General features: G+C 36.1%; 1 protein-coding gene across 4 annotated transcripts in view; it reads left to right on the top strand.

Moving 5' to 3' along the window:
• The window catches only part of tp53i11b (tumor protein p53 inducible protein 11b), a 63,472-nt gene extending 42,938 nt beyond the window's left edge, over window positions 1–20,534 (top strand). For 2 of the 4 annotated variants that reach the window (XM_058751704.1, XM_058751705.1), the window contains exons 2-8: window positions 2,613–2,759; window positions 3,350–3,487; window positions 13,956–14,014; window positions 15,335–15,383; window positions 15,482–15,578; window positions 16,809–16,910; window positions 18,433–20,534. In XM_058751704.1, the coding sequence (XP_058607687.1) occupies window positions 3,359–3,487; window positions 13,956–14,014; window positions 15,335–15,383; window positions 15,482–15,578; window positions 16,809–16,910; window positions 18,433–18,566 (570 nt within the window). In that variant the 5' untranslated portion in view covers window positions 2,613–2,759; window positions 3,350–3,358 and the 3' untranslated portion in view covers window positions 18,567–20,534. The remainder of the gene's footprint in view (window positions 1–2,612; window positions 2,760–3,349; window positions 3,488–13,955; window positions 14,015–15,334; window positions 15,384–15,481; window positions 15,579–16,808; window positions 16,911–18,432) is intronic. The other 2 variants (XM_058751706.1, XM_058751707.1) reach the window with 2 other exon arrangements.
• Window positions 20,535–21,383: the final 849 nt, after the last annotated feature.

The raw sequence follows: 21,383 nt of genomic DNA on the forward strand, positions 1-21,383 counted from the left end.
ATCCAAAACAGTCAATCTAATTGTCATTCAGACAAAACTTTACTTCAAGAATGAGCCACAGCGCTGATGTGATCTAATCACTAGCACACACTTAGCACATGTGAGTTAAAGGGGTCATATGATGCGATTTCTTGTTTTCCTTTTCTTTATTGTGTTATGTAGCTGTTTGTGCATGTATAAGATCTGCAGAGTTACAAAGCTCAAAGTCTCCCACAAAAGAATTTATTCTATCTAAAAGAGAAGCCTGATCCAGACCGGGCTAAAACGCCTTATTAAAACACGCCCCACATGTCTACGTCACAATGTGGAAATATTTGCGTAATGCCGCCCAAATGTTCACGCAAAGAAAGAAGGCGTTTTCTCAGTAACTGCAGTAGTGTTGATGCAGCCCTGTCAGGGCGAAGCTGTGTGTTTGTATGCGAAAGCAAAAGCAATTTATTTGGCCTTCCGAAAGTAGATGCAATTAGGAATCATTGTTAAGATTTGTTTACAACAGAACAGCACAACCCAAATGTTCGAATTTGTGCAACGCATTTTATGGACGACAGTTTTATGAACCTAGGAGAGTACAAAGCTGGCTGTGCTCAAAGGCTATTTCTAAAAAAAAAAAAAAAAAAGGGTCAATTCTGACTTTGCTATGACAATCTGGTGCTTCTGAATCAGCGACTGTAAGTATGTTTTGTATTTGCTATTGACTGTTCAAACTAACGACATTATTAACTGTTTTGATATTTACTTTGAAAGCTGAAGCTCGCGATTATGGTAAGGGAAGTTACATTTCTGACGCGTTCTTGTGGTGTTCGGCCAATCACAATGCACTGTGTCAGCTGGCCAATCAGAGCAGACTGCGCTTGTCGGAAGGAGGGGCTTTGTTGAAAACGACACGTTTGAGATAGGCGGGGCATAGAGGACCTACAATAATGTACAGTATTTGAAAAAGAATGTGTTTTTTGAACATTAAAGCATGTCAACATATTCTGTTACACCAAATAATGATCTATTAAAATAGCATCATATGACCCCTTTAACGTATTCCTCTTATCGGCAAGTCATATCGGCATAATTTTTCATATCGGGCTGATGCTGATATTTACATTTAAAGCCATTATCGGTCGATTCCTATATCAGTCCAATAATATCGTGCATCCCTAGTTTAACTTGAAACTGTAAGAGAAATATATTACTTAATGTAATGATGATACTACTACTACTACTACTACTACTACTACTACAACTAATAAAATATTGTTGTTAATTATTATAATTTTTTTAAGGAATATTTACCAGAGAAATTATTTGCTAGAATTTATTTACTTATTTATTTTCATATTGATAAAAATAAAACTGAATTTGACAGAAAAAAAGTATTTCATAGGACCTTAAAAATGTCAGTTTTGTTAAACTTTTATTAAATTGTGTATAAAATGTGTACATTTCATGATTTCAATTAATTAGACATGATTCTTGATAAATATTTTTAAATTTAATCATTAAAACAGAGTTTAGAAAAATTTAAATGGAAAAAAAACAAAATCCAGAAAAATTAAAATGGAGAAGACAAAAACAAAAAAACATTTTGGAGAAAAAATAAAATGTATTTCATACGGCATTTGTTGCTTGATAATAACACACAACTTGATGCTCTGACTCATTTTGGAACTATTTTTGTTGGCAGAGAGAAAAAATTGCATGAAATATAAACAAATATTTTAAAAAGTGTATATTGTTATAATATATTATTTTATTATGTATAAATGCAAGGCTGCACATATTTGATCAAAATCTCAGTAAAAACTGTAATATTGTGGAATATTATTATAATAAAAAACTGTTTTCTATCCTAATATATTTAAAAAATAAATGAATTCCTGTGATGACAAAGCTACATTTTCAGCAGTAATTACTTCAGAAATCATTCTAATGTGCTGATTTGGTGCTCAAAAAACAGTATTTGCCAACTTACTATTTTTGTGGAACCCTTTTTTTCTGGATTTTTGATCCATCAGATCATGTAATGGCTTGAACATCATTTATTTGAAATAGATTTTTTTTTTTTGTAAGAAATGTCACTCAAATTAATGCATCCTTTCTAAATAAAAAAATATTAATCAAAAAATAAAAAATAAATCTTCTACTAACCCCAAACTTTTAAACAGCAGTGTATAGATTTATTATACATTTATACTTATTTACTGTATACTGTGTGTATACATCAGACTGTCTTATGCAGACCACTTAAAACATTATTTCTGATTCATGGATTTATTATACGCAGCATTTGATATGCAAATGATATTTTATACTTTTAAATTAGTAGCCTGATTATCCATGATCTGTTGATTTCAGTAGGTTTGCTTCGTCAGTCTTAGACAGAGTGGCCAAAAATTATTACAATGTGTTGCAGCACTTGATTCATTCATTAATTTATGCAACATCTATAATTCAGAATTTTCTGTATTTAAACATCTGCTGGTCTAATTACATCTTTATTAATACTGAAACTAATCCTACTTCACTTTTTTGTAGACTACTACATCCTGTCATTTGAAGAGCTCACTGATGATGCTGTCCTTTTAAAGTCTGCCCTTTTTTTTTTTTTTTTGCTCTTGCAGCTTCCTGACCTTCTCCAGGCTCAGTAGTGCTGGAGCCTCCGGCGTATTTCATCCTCTTCCTCATCGATTGTGACTCCTCTCTCCTCTCTCCTTCTGCAGAGGAAGCGCCTGCTGTCTGTAGCTCTGCTGTCCAGTACACCAAAGCAGGTGACTTCAGCACACACACTGAAAGACAGTCCTTTTACACTCACAGGTACCCTGCACCTTTTTTCATTCACCTGAGATATCATATTCCTGCAGGCCAAGCACTGTCTACTTCTGACACTCAAATGTCCTTTTTCCAGTAATTCTTCACTTGTGTCCGAGCAACCAGCCTATTTGAAGGCCTCATGTGTCACAATTCTGAGAAGTAATATCAAAATCACAGTGGCTTGTGTCCACATGTCAGGGCGTTCACATCCAAGTTCTCTCATAGAAGCTTGTCCCAATTTGACTGGAAACGTGCAACTTGTCAAGACTGATTTTGTCTCATGTGATGTCTTTTTGCTGCCTTTTTGAGAACAAAATATAATTGGAATCTGCTGCCTCATTGGGGGTTCACTGGAATGTCAGGACAGCCTGGTGCTCTTGAGGATTGTGCATAGTATAGATCTTGTCTTATTAGAATAAATAGAACAATGAGAACTCCATTCCCAGTGCACAGGAGTGTGTGTGTGGCCACACAAACAGTACGTGTGTGAACATGTAGTGACAAATCAGATCTGATCTTGCTCTCACACTCCTCTTCTCCTCTGTAGACTGTTGGAATGGCTGGTAAACCTCATCCACCTCTGATGAAGAAACACAGTCAGACCGATCTGGTGAGCCGACTCAAAACACGCAAGATCCTGGGTGTCGGTGGAGAGGATGATGATGGAGAAGTGCATAGGTCAAAGGTCAGTCTTTGTATCTTGCATTATTCTGTCTTTATTAATTTCTCCCAAGCTCCATGTGACTTGCATACCAACTTACACTCGCTGACACGCATGTTAATGTTTGCGTTCACAATCATATTGTCAGTGTGTGATAAGAGCTGTAGAAAAACACACAATGCAATCTTTTGCAATGTAGCCTGATTTTATTTTGGGTTCATCTTACCAGTTACTTTTTGAGTAGTATGTTGCCATTAGTTAGGTTTTACAAAATTCCAGTCCAAAAGTCCAAAATGATCACATGCCAAATGTGAGTAAAAATTGGCCTTGTTGAATAAATAAAATGTTATTTGCCAGTAGACGGTAAAATTTTAATACATGGCAATGTCAGATTGTAAGAACCACCTGACTGTTGCTGTTGTAAGTGACATGCAACATTTGAAGCAGACAGATACAAACTGTCTGCTAAAGAAAACCTCTGTCTTGACTTGTCTGTCTTCTCAGTGCATCTGTGGATCTGACGTTTTAGAGTGTGTTTTTTCCTTCCAGAACTCATGATACATGAAATATTCTTTGAATTACAGCAACAAAACACAATTATGAGGAACATATTTTTTTGTGAACAGATTTTGTGACCTGCAATTTTTGAAACGCATATCAGCTTAAATAATCAATTTGCCATAAGAGAAAAATATTTGTTACTTATCACCAGGGAAGTTTATTTGCAATTGTCAAATTAATGTTTTTAATCTGATTTTACACACACGCGCATACACACACGTGCACGCACACACACACACACATATATATATAAACAGTGCTGCTTGAAAGTTTGTGAACCAAGTGAAACCAATTGTGCAATGACTTTGAAAAGTCAGTACGTGACCCGTTTTATTCAAAGAACGGATCTGCCAAAGTCTGATCATGTTTGTAGAAGTGAATCATGTCACGAACAAAGGAGATTACTGAGGACCTCGGAAAAAGAGTTGATGTTGCTCGTCAGGCTAGAAAAGGTTACAAAACCATCTCTAAAGAGTTTGGACTCCACAAATACACAGTTAGACAGATTCTATACAAATGAAGGAAATTCAAGACCACTGTTACCTTCTCGAGAAGTGGTCGACCAACAAAGATCACTCCAAAGCAGAACTTGTAATAGTCTGTGAGGTTGCAAAAGTTCCCAGGGTAACTTCTAAGCAACTAAAGGCCTTTCTTACATTGGCTAATGGTAATGTTCATGAGCTCACCATCAGGAGAACACTGAGCAACCATGGTGTGCATGGCAGAGTTGCAAGAAGAAAGCCACTGTTCTCCAAAAAGAAAATAGCTTGCTAAAGATCATGTGGACAAGCCAGAGGACTATTGGAGAAAGGTTTAATGGATGGGTGACCCCAAAATAGAACTGATTGGTTTAAATGAGAAGCTATTATGTTCGGAGAAAAGAACACACTGTATTCCAGCTTAAGAATCTTATCCCATCTGTGAAACATGGTGGTAGTATCATGGCTTCGGCCTGTTTTGCTGCATCTTGGCCAGGACAGCCTGCCATCTTTGATGGAACAATGAATTCTGAATTATACCAGCAAATTCTAAAGGAAAACTTCAGGACATCTGTTTAAGAACAAAGTCTCAACAGAACGTGGGTCATGCAGCAAGACAACAACCCCAAGCACACAAGTCATTCTATCAAAGAATGGTTAAAGAAGAACAAAGTTAATGTTTTGGAAAGGTTGAGTCAAAGTCCAGACCTTAATCCAATTAAAATGTTGTGGAAGGACCTAAGCAAGCAGCTCATAGGAGGAAACCCACCAACATCACAGAGTTGAAGTGGTTCTGCACTAAGGAATGGGCTAAAACTCCTACATGTTATTGTGCAAGACTGATCAGCATTTACAAGAAACTTTACCTTCAGTTACTGCAGCAAAAGGGGGTCACACCAGATACTGAAAACAAAGATTCACATACTTTTGCAACGCACAAATATGTAACACAGGATCATTTTTCTCAATAAATAAATGACAAAGAAAATGTTTTTCTCTCACTTGTTTGATTGGGTTTTCTTTGTCTACTTTCATGACTTACATGAAAATCTGATGATGTTTTTGTCATATTTATGCAGAAATATAGAAAATTCTAAAGGGTTCACAAACTTTCAAGCAGCACTATATATTTACACACACACACACACACACACACACACACACACACACACACACACACAAGGGCTCTTTGAAAAGTATCCAGCCATGTAATATTAAAAATAGAGACTGCACAGTAATGCTGTGACATGTAAGCAATTCATGTGAACGGGGCTTTAGAGAGAGTTGTGAGTTATGTAATAAAAAAATAAATAAGATCTAAGGTTCATTCCACAAACAGAGTAAACATCTTTCACAAACATCTACATGTCTTTCTCTTTTGAAGTTTATATGTAGTGTATATAATGAGTTGTAGGTGTTATTATAGCACAGTTCTGAACACTCCCAGACCTTACTAATTTTCAAATCCTGGTTACAGCCATGTGTAAGTGTGTTAATTCTAATAACTAATCTGTAACCTGTAGTATTTTTTAGTATGCAAGGACTCATACAGTCAGACATTCTTGTCACAAAATGTTTAATTGCTGTTTATGTGTCAGCCTGCACGCCAAAACTCCTGTTTAGACAAATGACGCTGTCTACACTGCTCAATGAGATGCATCGTGTCTGCACTGTGTTTGATGAAATCATTTGTGTTGCAATAAGGTGATCATTGCAACACAAATGATACTGTGACTGGCTACAATGCTCAGAGCTGGAAACTTTTATGCAATGAGAATAGATCGGAGTATGATGCTTTAATCCCAAATTTTTCACGATTAGTTGATCTTGGCAGCTGTAATGGATCCACATGTAATACTTATTTCATATGCAAAGATGTTACCCAGTCGCTGCAGTTAACACTGTTTAAATTGGTGGGTAGTTTTTAAGACTTCAGTGTTCCTATTAGAAGGGTATAAAATGTCACATTTTATTTCTAAATTATGGCAAATTTTGATGTAAAAATACTAACATTGTAGGTGCACCTCAAGAAACATTGCAAAATAAAATGCAGCTCTTGAAAAGAATGTTCTTGTCACAAAATGTCATATGCATTTTGTTTTTGATTATCTGATTACTGCTATTACCATAAAGCAAGTATAACTGGTGTTCTGATTTCATTTGTTCTTGTTTTGCTTGTACATGATTAGCTTAATCCAGAGATTAGATCTGCACTTAGTGCCCAAAGTAATCCAGCATCTCTAGGGGATGTGAAAAACTTCCATACTATATATGAGTCATGTTCAGAAGTGCGCTCTCTGATGCTTGTACCCATATCTGAGGCTGTTTGTCCTCGCCGGTGAGCTAGAAAATTGTTGATCTGTTTTGCGAGAGAGAACGATGGACCCATTCGCAACTAAAAATAAACGAAGGAAGCACTCCATTTTACTTTTCAGTCGTCCTCAAGCTGCACACCCACAGGAAAGTGAGCGTGACATGGTGAAACGGCTGTTGTTTTCTCCATGAGCCAGAGGGTTGAGTTTCCTGTATATAGAGTGAAGGGTCTTAGTTTGTTTAGAGACGTTAGGGTTACTAAGAGCTGTGGTAAGGGCCACATCCTGCGCTTCCCTTTTTAGCACATCTGATTCAGCTCTGTGGTTATTTCTCTGATATAGAGGCTTTGTAGGATGTAACAAGGCTATTTAGCAGTATTTCCGGTAAATACACTGTGGCTATTCAGTATAATTTGAAAAGGAATTTTATGATTTAGGCATCTAACAAGCTTCCATTTGCAGAGATTGGAATGAAAGATCTTCTGATTTGCACAGCTGTAGATCCATCAAATGTTGGGGAAGGGACTTTTTTGCTGGCTAAGCTACAAGCTACTTTCAATTTAAATTAAACTCAAGCTAACCTTATGAAAAAGTAGTTATAACTACCTTGAAGCTGATGTAGCAGTATAACGTAAGCAGTATTTCTCTGATTTAACAATAATGGAGTTAGATTATGATATGTAAACAATACAATTAACTTAAATTAGAATATAAATAGAAAATTAGAAAGTGGGGATGACCAGCATTTATATAGAATTTATTTGTGAATTCTGTTCATTTATATGAATCTTTGCAAAAGAACCAATTCACTAAAATGAATCAGAATCTTCATTGCAGTTCAGAAGTTTAGGATTTTTAAAAATATTTTTATAAATGTTTTTGAAAATATCAATTTCAATAGAATATCCCAAAATTATAAACATAATACTATAAATATTGTAAAATAAGTTAAATTTGGAATTATTTTTGGGATCCTAAATAAGAGCTGTTATGACCCAAAAACAGAAATTCTGTCATCATTTAGTCACCCTCATGTCATTAAAAATCTGTATCACAAAAAAAGATATTCTGAAGAATGTTTTAATTTTTGTCCATACAATGAAAATCAATTGTGTCCAGAGCTACACTGTATACCACTGGCTTTTCCACGAGGGATGAAAAAAAATCTTCTTTTATGTTTTCATGGAAGAAGGAGGTCATAGAGGTCTGGAACGACACGAGGGTGAAATTTTCATTAATGTGTGAACTATCACTTTAACAGAGAGCATTTTTGAATATCATCTTGTTCTGTTATAAAGGTGCATTTACATCACTGTTGTTAATTAGATTAGTAGTCAAGATGAAGCATCCTAACACTGAGTCACATTCCTCCAATGACAGATTTACAGTAGGATTTCTGTTGCTTTCCTTTCCCTGCATTGCAAACGTTTTCCTTCACGCATGTACCGGTGCTTGATGAAGGATGAAGGAGCGAGCGGTCACACAGACCGGATTATTCCCTCCAAAACAACATTGTTTATTTCTTCCTCTTCCTGCCTTCTCTCTACCCTGTGCCACACTATTCTGCATTATTCTTGCTAAATGCGTCTCACGCTCATGATTCAGGTCTGCTTCCTGGAGAAGGGTCTGTTCCTGTGAAAACCACACGTGCTAGAATGACTGTACAGATGCATGATTCAGTAATGGCACAAACTCGCATTCAAACAGATGCACGTCAGAACACATGCACAATCACACGATACACACCCTAGTGAAGCGCTGTTTTTATTTGTGCATGGTGTAAATGACCCGCAAGGCATCTGAATGGAAGTTGCATTTGCATCAGCAATACATTTGATAGCTGCAGAAAGAGACAGAGCAGTGTAAAGATGTGGTAATATACACAATGATCTCTCTATGTCCATTTGCAATGTTTTGATATCCTCAAAAGAGCAATTTTCGTTTACATGTCTTTCACAAAAGTCGAACTGGGCTTTGGTAATAGCTCCCATGAGATCACTCTCATTGCTATGCCTGGCTTTTATCTTCTGCGTTCAGAGTCTGACCTGCGGTAGCCTCTAATCAGGATGTCGGCACTCGCTGAGAATTTTTTGCAGAGGCCAAAGCAGCCACCAAATTGAAATATTTGGGCTATTTAAGAGTTTAGAAAGGTCGCGGCAGCTTACGCTGTTCAAATAAGATGGCTGTCACAGAACCAACCACCAGATAAAATGCAGTTAGCCAGTTGGTAAAGTACGCTTTAGAGCCTGAAATCTTTGCTGCTGTGAATCGTAGTGAAATACGACTGCTCGAAAATTAAAACTGGATTGATTTCATTTAAGTTTAATCTATCACTACAGTTGATCACCTCTGACCTGGAAGCAGAAGTTTCTGTTTAGTCATAACTCATAACTCCATTAAATCATCAAACTGTTAGCAAAACCTCATCTTGAATGAGGTACCACACGGAGAGTTTAGAGACGGTCTCTGCTTGTTTAAAAATTCAAGAGTAACTGGTTGTTTGAATTAGCTTATGTTTTATGTATTTGAGCAGCGGAGAAAAGTATCTTAATCTAGCATTTGCTGTCTTGTCATAGCCCAGTCTTAAATAGCCTTTGCATATCACTTTATCTTTTATAACACGAGATTTTGGCCTTGTTCTTAATGACAGGAACATCTAAATTAATGCAGTTTTTCATTTCAGATTTAATTATAACTCTATTATCAGTATAGCAATATAAAATTAAACAAAATTTTAGAATAGCTTTGGTTTTGTCCATTTTGTTTTAACGACAGCAGTACTTGAGTAGCGCTAACTCCACAAGCTTGTGCCAAACTTGGGCCCCAGTTGTTCAAAAAGTTTTATCTGGATTTGTAAATCCCTTGTTTTGCTGTCCAGGATTTTTTTTCCAAAGCAACATTGGATTGGATCATCCTGATCCAGATACACACATTTGCAGATGACAAAATCTGGATTACCAGTGCTCTGAATTGGATCTTATATCATAATGTATAGCTGCTAGCTATGTCAAGACCAACAGGAAGAGACAAACAACCCCTTCCATTTTCTTTTAAAGAGTCAGAATACCTCATGATCCCCACAACAATGAAATAAAAACAAACAAATATACTAGCAACTGATTATTGATGATTATTGTATAGTTGTAATTAATATATAGGCCTATATTCTTTTGTTTGACATTGACAGCTGTTTTTTTTTTTTTTTTTTACACAGGGACAGCAACTTTTTTTTACTTAACTGTGCTGAAAGGCCTAATAGGTAGCTTATGTACTTTATCACTGTAGCGGTTAAATCAAATGCAAAATATAAACATGATGACCTTTTTTTAAGTTTTATTACATTTTGTTCCTAAAATCCACCCTGAATCCTCCCTTTCACTTTGGTTTTTTTGGAGCGCAGTATCCCGATCCTCCTAAATGGTTTTGAACAGCACGTACATGAGGTCTGATCTAGATCAAAACCAAAGTGATGCAAAATAATGATATAATCTAATTTCAGAATAATTTTTCTTTTGAACAAGCCATTTGCCTGATAGTCATGTATTCCAGCATGATTTGAAATGCGCAAAATGATATAGTGGAAGAATAAAATCTGACCATCAGTGTCACAATTTTTTGTGGCACAATTTGGCACCCCACTCTCTGTAATGTTATGTCATTGTGTTTTATAGCTGCCTGCCTATTTGTTTTGACATTTCTTGTCTTGTCATGCAGAAATCTGATTTTACTCTCTGCTCTTTCAGCACTCTTCACACTCTCAACCGTAAAATGAGCCTGTCTGTCTGCTCGTTGAAAGATATTGTGGGATCATGTTGTCATTTCATTAACTTGAACAGTCCCTCGGCAGAGGATGAGTTGAAATACGTGCTGTGTGGCGGCAGTATTAGATGTAACGAAACAATTCCTATTATGTCTCTTGTTTACTTTTGGTGCTATTGTGGTGATTGTCTGGGCAGCTCTGGGCATCTGCGTTCTGGCAGTCACCAAATCTAATTTATTTTCGAGTCATTAGCACATCCTAGTATGAAGCCCAGCAGCAGCATCTGCTGTATCACTCTGGCAGGATCTACAGGGACCTGCGCAATACCAGTCCTCATAGTGTGTGTTCTCTCTTTATCTCTGCATGCTTATTTTGCCACCTCTCTGCCTCCATTCTGTCTCCTACACTGGTTATCTCTTTCTTATCTCCCTGTTGTGTTCCCATTCTGTCTCATTTCACGGTCTTTTTAAGGAAGCCTATACAGATGCACTGACGCTGTGGTTGTCTGCCACAGTAAGTGGGATTCTGGAGGTGTGGTGTTTTATCTGCATTCGCTGAGCACCGCTGAGGATAAATGAAACACCATTTCCCGCTCATATCCCTCACAGCATTTATAATGTCATCAATCAGCAAACCTGGAGATGTGGCTTAAATTAAAAATGTTTCTTTCTTGCACAGATTTACAGAAGAGCAATCAATCATGTGATTCTGGGGTGCTGGTCTACTAATCTCTATCTTAACATTCAGGCCACAAACCAAATACAAAAGACATTCTTGACATTTATATTCATTTTTACCCAGACTGTTTTGCTGAGCATATACACTATCATTCAAAAGTTTTTTTTAGTTTTTTTTTTTGTGTGTGTGTTTTCTGAAATCAATAAAAAAGAAATCAATACTTGTAATCAGTGAGGGTACAATCAAAAGTGACAGTAATATAATTTATAATTCTACAAAAGATTTCTAATTAAAATATTTTAAACTTGCTATTCACCAGAGAATCCTGAAAAATATTAAGCAGAACAGCTGTTTTCAAGATAATACTAAATATTTATTGAGCACTGAATCAGCATATTAGATCAAGAAACTAAAGTTTGGTATAATGATGCTTATAATTTAGGTTTGCTATCACTGGAATGAATTACGTTTTAAAATACTACAATAGAAAACAGTTATTTTGATTGTTAAATAATAAGTTAGATTTCACATTATTATTAGTTTTACTGTATTTTTGACCAAATAAATGTTGCCTTGAGCATAAATGATTTCTATTAAAAGCATTAAAGGGGTCATCAGATTTTTCAACAAGTTGATATGATATACTTTGGTTAAAATCTCTCAATGATAGTGTAAAACAACACCCTTTCTACCTTGTCAAAAACAGCTCTGTTCACAGCAAGCTGTTTCAGTGCATGTTTCTTTAAATGCTAATGAGCTCTGCTCACCCCGCCCCTCTCTTCCATGGGGTGACGAGCAGTTCTCTGAGGCCCCGTTTAGACTAGTGCGTTTTCATTTTAAAACGGCGTTTTAGAATGAAAACGATCCCCGTTTACACTGCCGTTTCCGCTGAGTTTGAGAAACGATCTCCGTTTACACTACACAACCAAAAACGCATGCCACGTGACCATTCATACAGGTACAACCATAGATATGTATAGGTAGATCCCTATTATTTAGATTGCGGACGCGTTTGCGTGCTTGGAGCGGTCAAATGGGGAATCTACTTATACATATCTATGGGTACAACAACGAGCATGATGTTATTGTTTATTTGTCAAGGATACACAGAGCGAATGTGGGCAGCCACGCCATCGTTTTCAAAAGTCTCCGTTTTGGTCCGTTTACACTGAAACACAACCCTGGAGTTTTCAAACTAAAACGAGGTCTGCAGTGTTTTCAAAAGTCTCTGTTTTTGACCTTGAAAACGCCGGAGTAGTGTAAACGATAGGCGCAACCGTAGCAAAAGTTATGCGTTTTAAAACGAAAACGCACTAGTGTAAACGGGGCCTGTGACTATAAACTTTAGCCACATTTAGCCGAGCACATTATTAGGAAAGGCGATTCGCAAAGATTCATAAAAAAAACAAACAAAAAAAAAACAACTTATACTCGCTTTGTAGGTGAAGCTGGATCACGAATGATTCGCGTGAACCTAAACGCATTTAGAAATGAAAATTTCACTGGATGAAAGTAATAGCCATGTGGACTGTACGTTAATTTTTGCAGATTCAGTGCTGATTCACAAGTGCTCTCTATTCAATTCTGCTTTCGAATCCATTTTTGATTATTTCAGTTATAATGTCCGTTTTACTTGGAGAATGTACACTTTTACTTTACAGAAAATCTACCACGTTTACTGTTACTCTGCAAAATATTGTGTAAATTCCAGTGATTCCAATAGGAATCTTCACGTAGGAGTTTCACGTTTGACTTCTTTGTGAATTGTGCTTCATACATCTTTCTTTACTTGTGAAATTTGTGAGTTTCAGTTATGTGCACTGCACTTAATGCATTAAATTTATACAAGGACAACGTTTCAAACTAGTAACCCATCTTTTTAAAATATTCATTAAAAGAGTCATTTGTTGCACAGAAAAGATCCACAACTCATAAGAGCCATTTGTTCATTAATTGAACTCCAATGATGCTCAAGTGTGATTCCTGTAACAAATGATTTTTATGAATTTGTTCTTTTAATGAATAGTTACTGGTGCAAATTAGTCACTTGGTTCAAAAATGAAAGATTTCCTTAGAAACCAAAATGCTCCTTTAGGAGCAATAAATGCTCTTTTCTTTTTTTCAACTGTTTTAAGCAGCCATATGGGAACCCGTGATATACTGCTAATGATAGAACAGTCCCACCTCCCAAAAAGGTGATTAAACAATTGAGTTTGCCAACACGTTGATTTCCTTGTAGTGTTGCCATCTTTGTTTAACAGCTATGAAGAAGTAGGTGGATGCATTGAATGGCAGCCATAAACCTGCATATGTGTGAATCTGTGGAAATCATCAGAGACACAATGTGGGTGGCTGCATTTGCTAATTTTTTATCAAATTGGATTTCATGCTAAATATAGTGCGTTATTAATCCACCTATCCACCGTTGGCCCCCAGACGTCAGTCTTCACAACAGGTTTCTTCACTTAAATTAAAGACGTCTTCATGATTCGCACCACACAACTGTGGACAACTCGCAATGCACTATCAATTCTTCCGAATGATATAGTTGTTTTTGTTCGTCTGAAGTGAATTCAGAATGGAAGTTCCTGTCAGAAGTGTCACTACCAGTTTTTATTATTCTGAGTGTAGTGTTTGTCTCCCTTCTGTTTTTTTCCCCCTCTTCCCAACTTTCTTCCTCACTTCCTCCTTTTCTCTCTCAGATCAGTCAGATGCTGGGGAATGAGATCAAGTTTGCGGTTCGAGAGCCTGTGGGACTGAGGTAAGACAACGTCCCTGTGCTGTTCCACTGCGCTCTACACTGCAGTGCTTAGGGGAGTTTGCTCTTATAAACCTCATTTATTACTTTCTGCCTTGGGTCACCAATGCAGAAAATAGCAGGCCTTTAATTAAAGCGCAGTTATTTTGACAGGCCACAGATGAACCAGCTGAACCCTGGACTCAGTAATTGTATAAATTCAGCCACTGTTTAAGTAACGCATATCATTTTGTCTGTCTCTGGATACTAAAGCATGAATGTAAGAAGAATCCCCTGCAATATTATTAGCTTCTAATTTAGGTGCATTATCTGAGTCGCTTGTCTCCATATCTCAATTTGAATTTTGCACCATTCAAGAACATCTAGAAAATGTACAGTGGGGTCCAAAAATCTAAAACCACTATTGAAGGATTTTTCTTATTAAATGCGTTTTTAAATTTTAAATTACACTACCGTTCAAAAATTTGAGGTAGGTAATATTTCTTTAGACGACATTTTGGTTTAATGAGCTCACTTAAGGACTTCTTTAGTAAGATTTTACCAGAAAAGGTAAAAATAATTTTTTTTTTTTTTTTAGAATTTTTGTCATACATAAATGTAAAAACATTATCTTAACTGCTGTGTTTTTTTTGTTTAGTTTTTATTTTACTGAATTTATTGTAGCCATGAAAACATCCTTACAACTACTGCTGGAAACAGTTGTGCTGTTGAATATTTCTATAAAAACCGTGATTCATTTTTTAAAGATTCATTGATAAATAGAAAGTTCAAAAGAACAGTATTTATTTGAAATATAATTTTTTGTAACATTATAAATGTCTGTAACTTTTGATCAATTCAATGGATCCGTGCTGAATAAAAGTATTTATTTTTTAAAAATAAAAAATCTTACCAACCCCTAACTTTTGAAAGATTTGAGTATATTATCAGCAGTCAGCATAACAATTAGAGTCAAAATGAACATGAATTTCAAAATGTCTTAGTATGTGGTTTGTCTCTCTTTTATTATAATGACAGCAGCTCTGTATAAAACCTGATGATTATATTCTCCAGCGTGATTTGAGATGATCCAAAGAGCGTTAATGGTAGAGCAACATCTGACTATCTCTAAAGAATCATTATATTTCTTATTCATTTTACATTGAAATGTTTCTTGAAGTTTATTTCCAGGTTTAAATGCAATCCCAGATGTTTCATCTCTGGCTTTTGAACCCCTCTGCACTATATCTCGTTGCTAAAGTGCCTTTGGCATTTTAGAATAGAAAATTCACAATCAAAGTTTGCCGTCTTCTCTACTGACTCTGATGTTTTTCCTTTCTCAAGGTTATGGATCCTTTTCTCCGCTGTGGTTTTCACAGTTATGGCCCTTATGGTAAGTTTCAATACTTGAAGCTTTATACAGGACCAGTGCTCTCTTACTATCGTTAGTGTTATAATGAGTCTATCACTTTTTTAATGTGTGATTTATAGGCTCTAGCCTTCCCTAACCAGCTGTATGAAGTTGTATTTGATCAAGAACAAACAGCCACCAGTGTCTCTATACGTCTCTATGGAGGGGCCATTCTCAGTAAGTCATATTCATTTCATTCAGTGTTTTAAAAATGCAACGTGACCTAATGATCTCTCACACTCTTAATAAGAGGTTGCCATGTGGTCAGCACATCTATTGATGAGCTGTAAACAGACTCTGTGTCTTTTTAGTGTTCTGCTCAAGGGGCTCTTAGGATGTTTTTTAGTGTTTGTTATGTGAGTAAATGGCCAGTCAGCCAGTGGATTGTGAAGAGAAGCGAGGAGGAAATATTCCCTGAGGGGCGGCACGCTCTCCGCTGCTCATTCATTTAATTGCACATTAAATCGGACTCTTTCTGGCCCACTGCAGACAACGAATTTGCACAAATTAGTAGTGCAATTATTCCTCTCTATACCTGCTCCCTTTTCAAATCTTGCCCTCAAAAATTAAATAGATGAGATTCTCATTTAATTCTCCTGGTAATTGTTAAGTCTGTCAGTATGTGTCAGCTGCTGTTCTCTAGTGTCTCTGGGTGAACATTTTATGTCTCAGCCCCCACAGTGATAAGTTACCTTTAATTAGGTGTAGTTCACTGGAACAGTGAACATTTGTGTCATCTCTCTCAACATTTTCTCTTTTTATCTGCCATTTTTAATTTCACTACATGTAGGCTATTCATTGTTGGTTTAATCTTGGAAAATTAACTAAACTAAACTGAAAACTCATAGAGAAAAATAAAGTATTTAAAACCTTCTAAAGGGTAATTTGTCTTTAGTATATACAAACCTCAATCATGATAGTTTGTAGAGTGAAGCATATTAATAAATGTTGTGACACATTGTGAGAGACAAGATTTGTTTTAATGTTTAGCTGTTACTAAGTTGTTCTTGTTTACTTGCACTACTGTTCAAAAGTTTGGGGTCAAAACTCTGTTATTCTTACCAAGGCTGCATTTATTTGATCAGAAAGTTTTATATGTTAATATATTTTAAAATGTAATTTATTCCTAATGGCAAAGCTGAATTTTCAGCAGCCATTACTTCAGTCTTTAGTGTCACATGATCCTTCAGAAATCATTGTAATATGCTGATTGCTTAAGAAATATTTCTTCATGCTACTTGATATATATTTGGAAACCATAATACATTTTTTTTCTGCAGTCTTTGATGAATGTAAAGTTCAGAAGAACAAAATAATCTTTTGCAACATTATAAATGTCTCTACTTTCATTTTGAATTATAGTGTACATATACTGTAACACTTCCTCATTTGCTTTCTTTTTGACAGGTCTCTCTCTGATCATGTGGAATGGCTTGTACACTGCTGAGAAGGTTATCATCCAGTGGACGTTACTTAGCGAGGCCTGCTACTTTGCCATCCAGTTTTTAGGTTTGTATCAGTAAGAACTAGTCTAATGCATGCTGTGTCTTGTCATCTCTAGATGGGGCCTTTACCATCATGATCCCACTGCCCTCTAGTGGTTGTCGTCTCTAAACAGATCCATTCAAGTACATACATGTACATTGTAACATACATTGTCTATGGCTTAATGCACATATGCAATTGGTTAAAACATTTTAAAGAAGTAAAATTAATTTCTAATTAAATTTAAGTTTTTATAGAAAAAAAGAGCACAGAGTAATATAAAAGACCAAAAACACTTGTATGTTGCAGTGAAACAGGTTAAAGGGTTAGTTCTCCCCAAAATGTAAATTCTGTCATTAATTACTCACCCTCATGTCGTTCCAAACCCGTAAGACCTTCGTTCATCTTCGGAACACAAATTAAGATATTTTTGATGAAATCGAGAGCTCTCTGCCCCTGCATAGACAGCAACACAACTGTATTGTTCCCAGACCCAGAAACGTAGTAAGAACATCGGTAAAACAGTCCATGTAACATCAGTGACTCAATTGAAATTTTGCGAAGCTACGAGAATACTTTTTGTGCGCAAAGAAAACAAAAATAACGACTTTATTCAACAATTCTTCTCCCCCGAAGTTACTGTCTTCTGCCACTTTGGAGGGTAGCGAAACGCATACACACGCTTTACCCTGAGTGTAAACAATGCTGATAACGCCAATTACATTCATGCATTTTTGTTTTCTTTGCGCACGTATTCTCATAGCGTCGCAAAACTGAAGTTGAGATGTCACATGGACTGTTTTACCGATGTCCTTACCATGTTTCTGGGTCTGGGAACATTACAGTTGCGTTACTGTCTATGCAGGGTCAGAGAGCTCTCAGATTCCATCAAAAATATCTTAATTTGTGTTCTGAAGATGAACGAATTTCTTACGGGTTTGGAACGACATGAGGGTGAGTAATTAATGACAAAATTTTCATTTTTGGGTGAACTATCCCTTTAAGGGGTTTTTATACAAATATGTTGCTGCAGTTGACCAATTGGAATGATTTCTCAAGGATCATGTGACAGTGAAAACTGGAGTAATGGCTGCTGAAAATTCAGCTTTGCCATCAAATGTCACATTATAATATATATTTTTTAATATATAGAGAAAACAGTTATTGAAAATCAAAATAACATTTCACAATACTATATTTACTGTATTTTTGATTAAAGCTTTGGTGAGCATAAAAGACGTCTTTCAAAACATTACAACCTGAAACTTTTGAACGGTACTATAAAGCCCCGTTCACACCAAGAACGATATCTATAAAGATAAAGATATTAGCGTCCACACCAGCGGACGATATCGTCTGTTTATTCTAATTTATAAATTTTTTTAGAACTATGTCTTTATCGTTATCTTTATAGTTATCGTCCTCTGTGTGAACGGGCCTTAAATCTAATTATTCATTGTGATAGTTATAATACATTTACCATGTGCTTCCTCCAAAACTGTCTTGATATTTGGATCATGTATATCTTCGCTTCACTATGTTACAGTGACCTCCGTCACGCTGGTGGAACTGGGCTCTTTACCAAATGCTGCCATCCTCCTCCTCCTCAGTCGCGTATTCTTCCTCACTGTCACGCTGTCCTACTACTACCATCTGGGACGCCGGCCCAAGAAGATCTGAGAGCCCTGCAAGCACCATTACGACACACCTGGTGCTTGGGGAGTTGAGTGACGGGCCACTGGGCTGGAGTTTCCATCAGAAGCTTTGAACAGTGACACAACCAACAACATCAACCTGTTCACCTGGCGTTGAGCCTTACCGCAAGGACAACGCCAACCCCAAGGCCCTTATTTTAATTTCAGCTTACACACAACACAGGAGTTTACCTTTAGTGAGCAACTCAATCTCTTTTTGTTTGTTTTTTTTCTTCTTCTCACAATATGGTCAAATGAATCGCATTTTTATTTCTGATCTTTCTGCAGTCACAGTGTAGCTCTCCTCATTCACCGTTTATCGTGTAAAGTATTGCACACTGTAGCCGAGCTTGGACTGCTGGCGTAATTGTCTGTAGCTATGGTATCAACAAAACTGTAAATCATTTCATGTAATAATGCCAATGAGCTCCTAGTCATGTGACGTGCGTGAGGTGGCTAGTAAACACTAGATTGTGTGTTTTTACATGCAGGTCATTCAGAATTTGAGCAGTAAAGACATTGTTCCTGGTTGGTGTATTTTGTATCACTGCTGTATTACTAGGAACAACCTGCTCTATGTCGAATGATGGGAACGGTTATGAAAAGCATAGTTATACTTTATGGATGACAGACGCAACAGGTTCATTTGTTCAGTTAGTTGGTGCATGGACTGTTTCAGGAACTTCACTTAATGGGTTTGAACTAATTATTCACATTTCAGATAACAACTTTCGATTTTTTCTTAGTGTCTAGTTTTTCATTAAAATGTCACTGTATATGAACAAGCAAGACCTTTTTTGTTTAATTCCACAGAACATGGTTGTGTAGCACAATGGCATGTTTCATTCATTTTAACAAGCAATGTAGCAGTATTTTCCCTCACTTTTCCCTAATATTGCCTTAATATGCTAAACTGCACAAGCGTTCCACATGTCAGCACACTGCCAGGTGTTTGTATTCTTCAAATGATCTGTGTATATATTTTTGTTGATTTGCAATTCTGATTATTTATTGACCTGCCCACAAGTTTTTGCATAAGTTCATTTAGATTTTCTTTTAAGGTTTGTGGTATAACTTGCATGTTTATTGTCTGAGTTGTTCCGTCCAGAAATGATCTTGTATGCCCTTGATAAGTCGTCTTGTGCGAGTTCTGCTGAGACAAACTGCAAAATCAAAATGAGCTGTGTATGTAGTTACACGTTTGCTGCCTTGTGGAATATGTTTAGCAAGAACTTATACGGTAAATATCTGTTGTTAAATGTTGCATATGAGGCTACAGTGCTGTTGGTTGTTTTCATATAAGATAGAAAAAAGCGTGTGTTTATGTATAGTATGGGGACAAAAGTAGCAGTTACCATTTGCAGGGTTTAATTAGGTTCGCGTTTAACTCGACCCAACTCCAAACCTCTGCTATACATGGCTCAAAATAGGTAATAGAGAAGTTCAAAGGACCAGCCTGGTAGAGGCTCATTTTTCTTTCACAAGCCAGTTTGATTTCGTCTTTTTGTAGTCTTTACATTCGAACAGCTCATAGTTCAAATCTCAGTACAAACCTTTCCTCTCACTGTCCTGTAGATATGTTTTCTTTGACAGAACCAACTAGTCCTAACTAGTAATTCTGTACAGGCACGGCTGTTACTGTGTGTTCTTTTCCTCTCATTAAAAAGCAAGCTATCATCCCTCTTAACACTCATGCAGTTAAATATGATGATGGCAAATGCCAAACATGAATCATTAGTTATTCACGTCTCCTGATGAGAATTGTGTTGCCATGCAATTAGAAATAATATCCAGTTAGCTGCTAGTGGCTTCAGCTGTCTGAACTGTCTGGTATACATAATGCCTCTGAAGGGATGTTAGTGTACTTTTTAAATGTGTGTAAATATTTTATTGAAAGATGTTATTGTTATGGACCTGCATCGTTATCTTTTTGGAATAAAGAAAAGTTCATTTATTGCAACTGTCATTCAAGGTCTTTTAAAAAAAAAAAAAATAATACATGCTTTAGATTTCGTCAGATTTTCAACAGTTTGTTGAAATTGAAACTGGCCTGGAACTATTGAATTAAACAGTTTATGACCTTGGCACATATTAAAGGTATTCTAGGAACTGTTTTTTTTTTTTAGTTTTTCCTAGAATCTTGTAGCCTCTTGAGCACTTATTAGCCTAGTATTTAAGTATCCTCTTCATAACTATTTTTCTGAAAATTTCGAGAAAATGCAGCTCCAGAAACTTTCATATGTAATAATAGTTGTAATGTCTTGAGTTTTTGTTTAATCCCTCACCCTTTTAGTCTAATTTTTGCTCTTTTTGAATGAATAATCCTGCTCAAGACGATCGCACACATTATGATTTTTTTTTTTTTTTCCGCTTTTGACCAGTGGATGGCAGAATTGTCAAAACAATACATGACTCCGTTACTGATTATTTGCATTATGACAGTAATGGGATCAAGTCCAGCTCTTAGGAATTAAGAAAATTACATTGCATAAAAATTTTGCGGAGACTCTTTTAATGAAAATGTGTTTGGTGTTAACCAACGTGAAAAAAATACTACAGTAGCCTAACTAATTTATAGTAAATACTATGTTTTTGAACCATATTATAGTAAAGTACTTGAATTAATTTGTTGTGGTAATTCTGTAGTTGCTGTGGTATTCATTAACAAAGTGATGTAAATGCTATAATACAGTATAATACACTTTACTATAGTATGGTTCAAAAACACTACAGCAATTACTAGGCTATAGTATTTTTTTCATGTGGGAAGAGTTGCGTAACTTTAATGTTCATCATGCAGATT

Source organism: Onychostoma macrolepis, chromosome 18, assembly GCF_012432095.1.
Source record: "Onychostoma macrolepis isolate SWU-2019 chromosome 18, ASM1243209v1, whole genome shotgun sequence".
In the NCBI taxonomy this organism is placed as follows: Eukaryota; Metazoa; Chordata; class Actinopteri; order Cypriniformes; family Cyprinidae; genus Onychostoma; species Onychostoma macrolepis.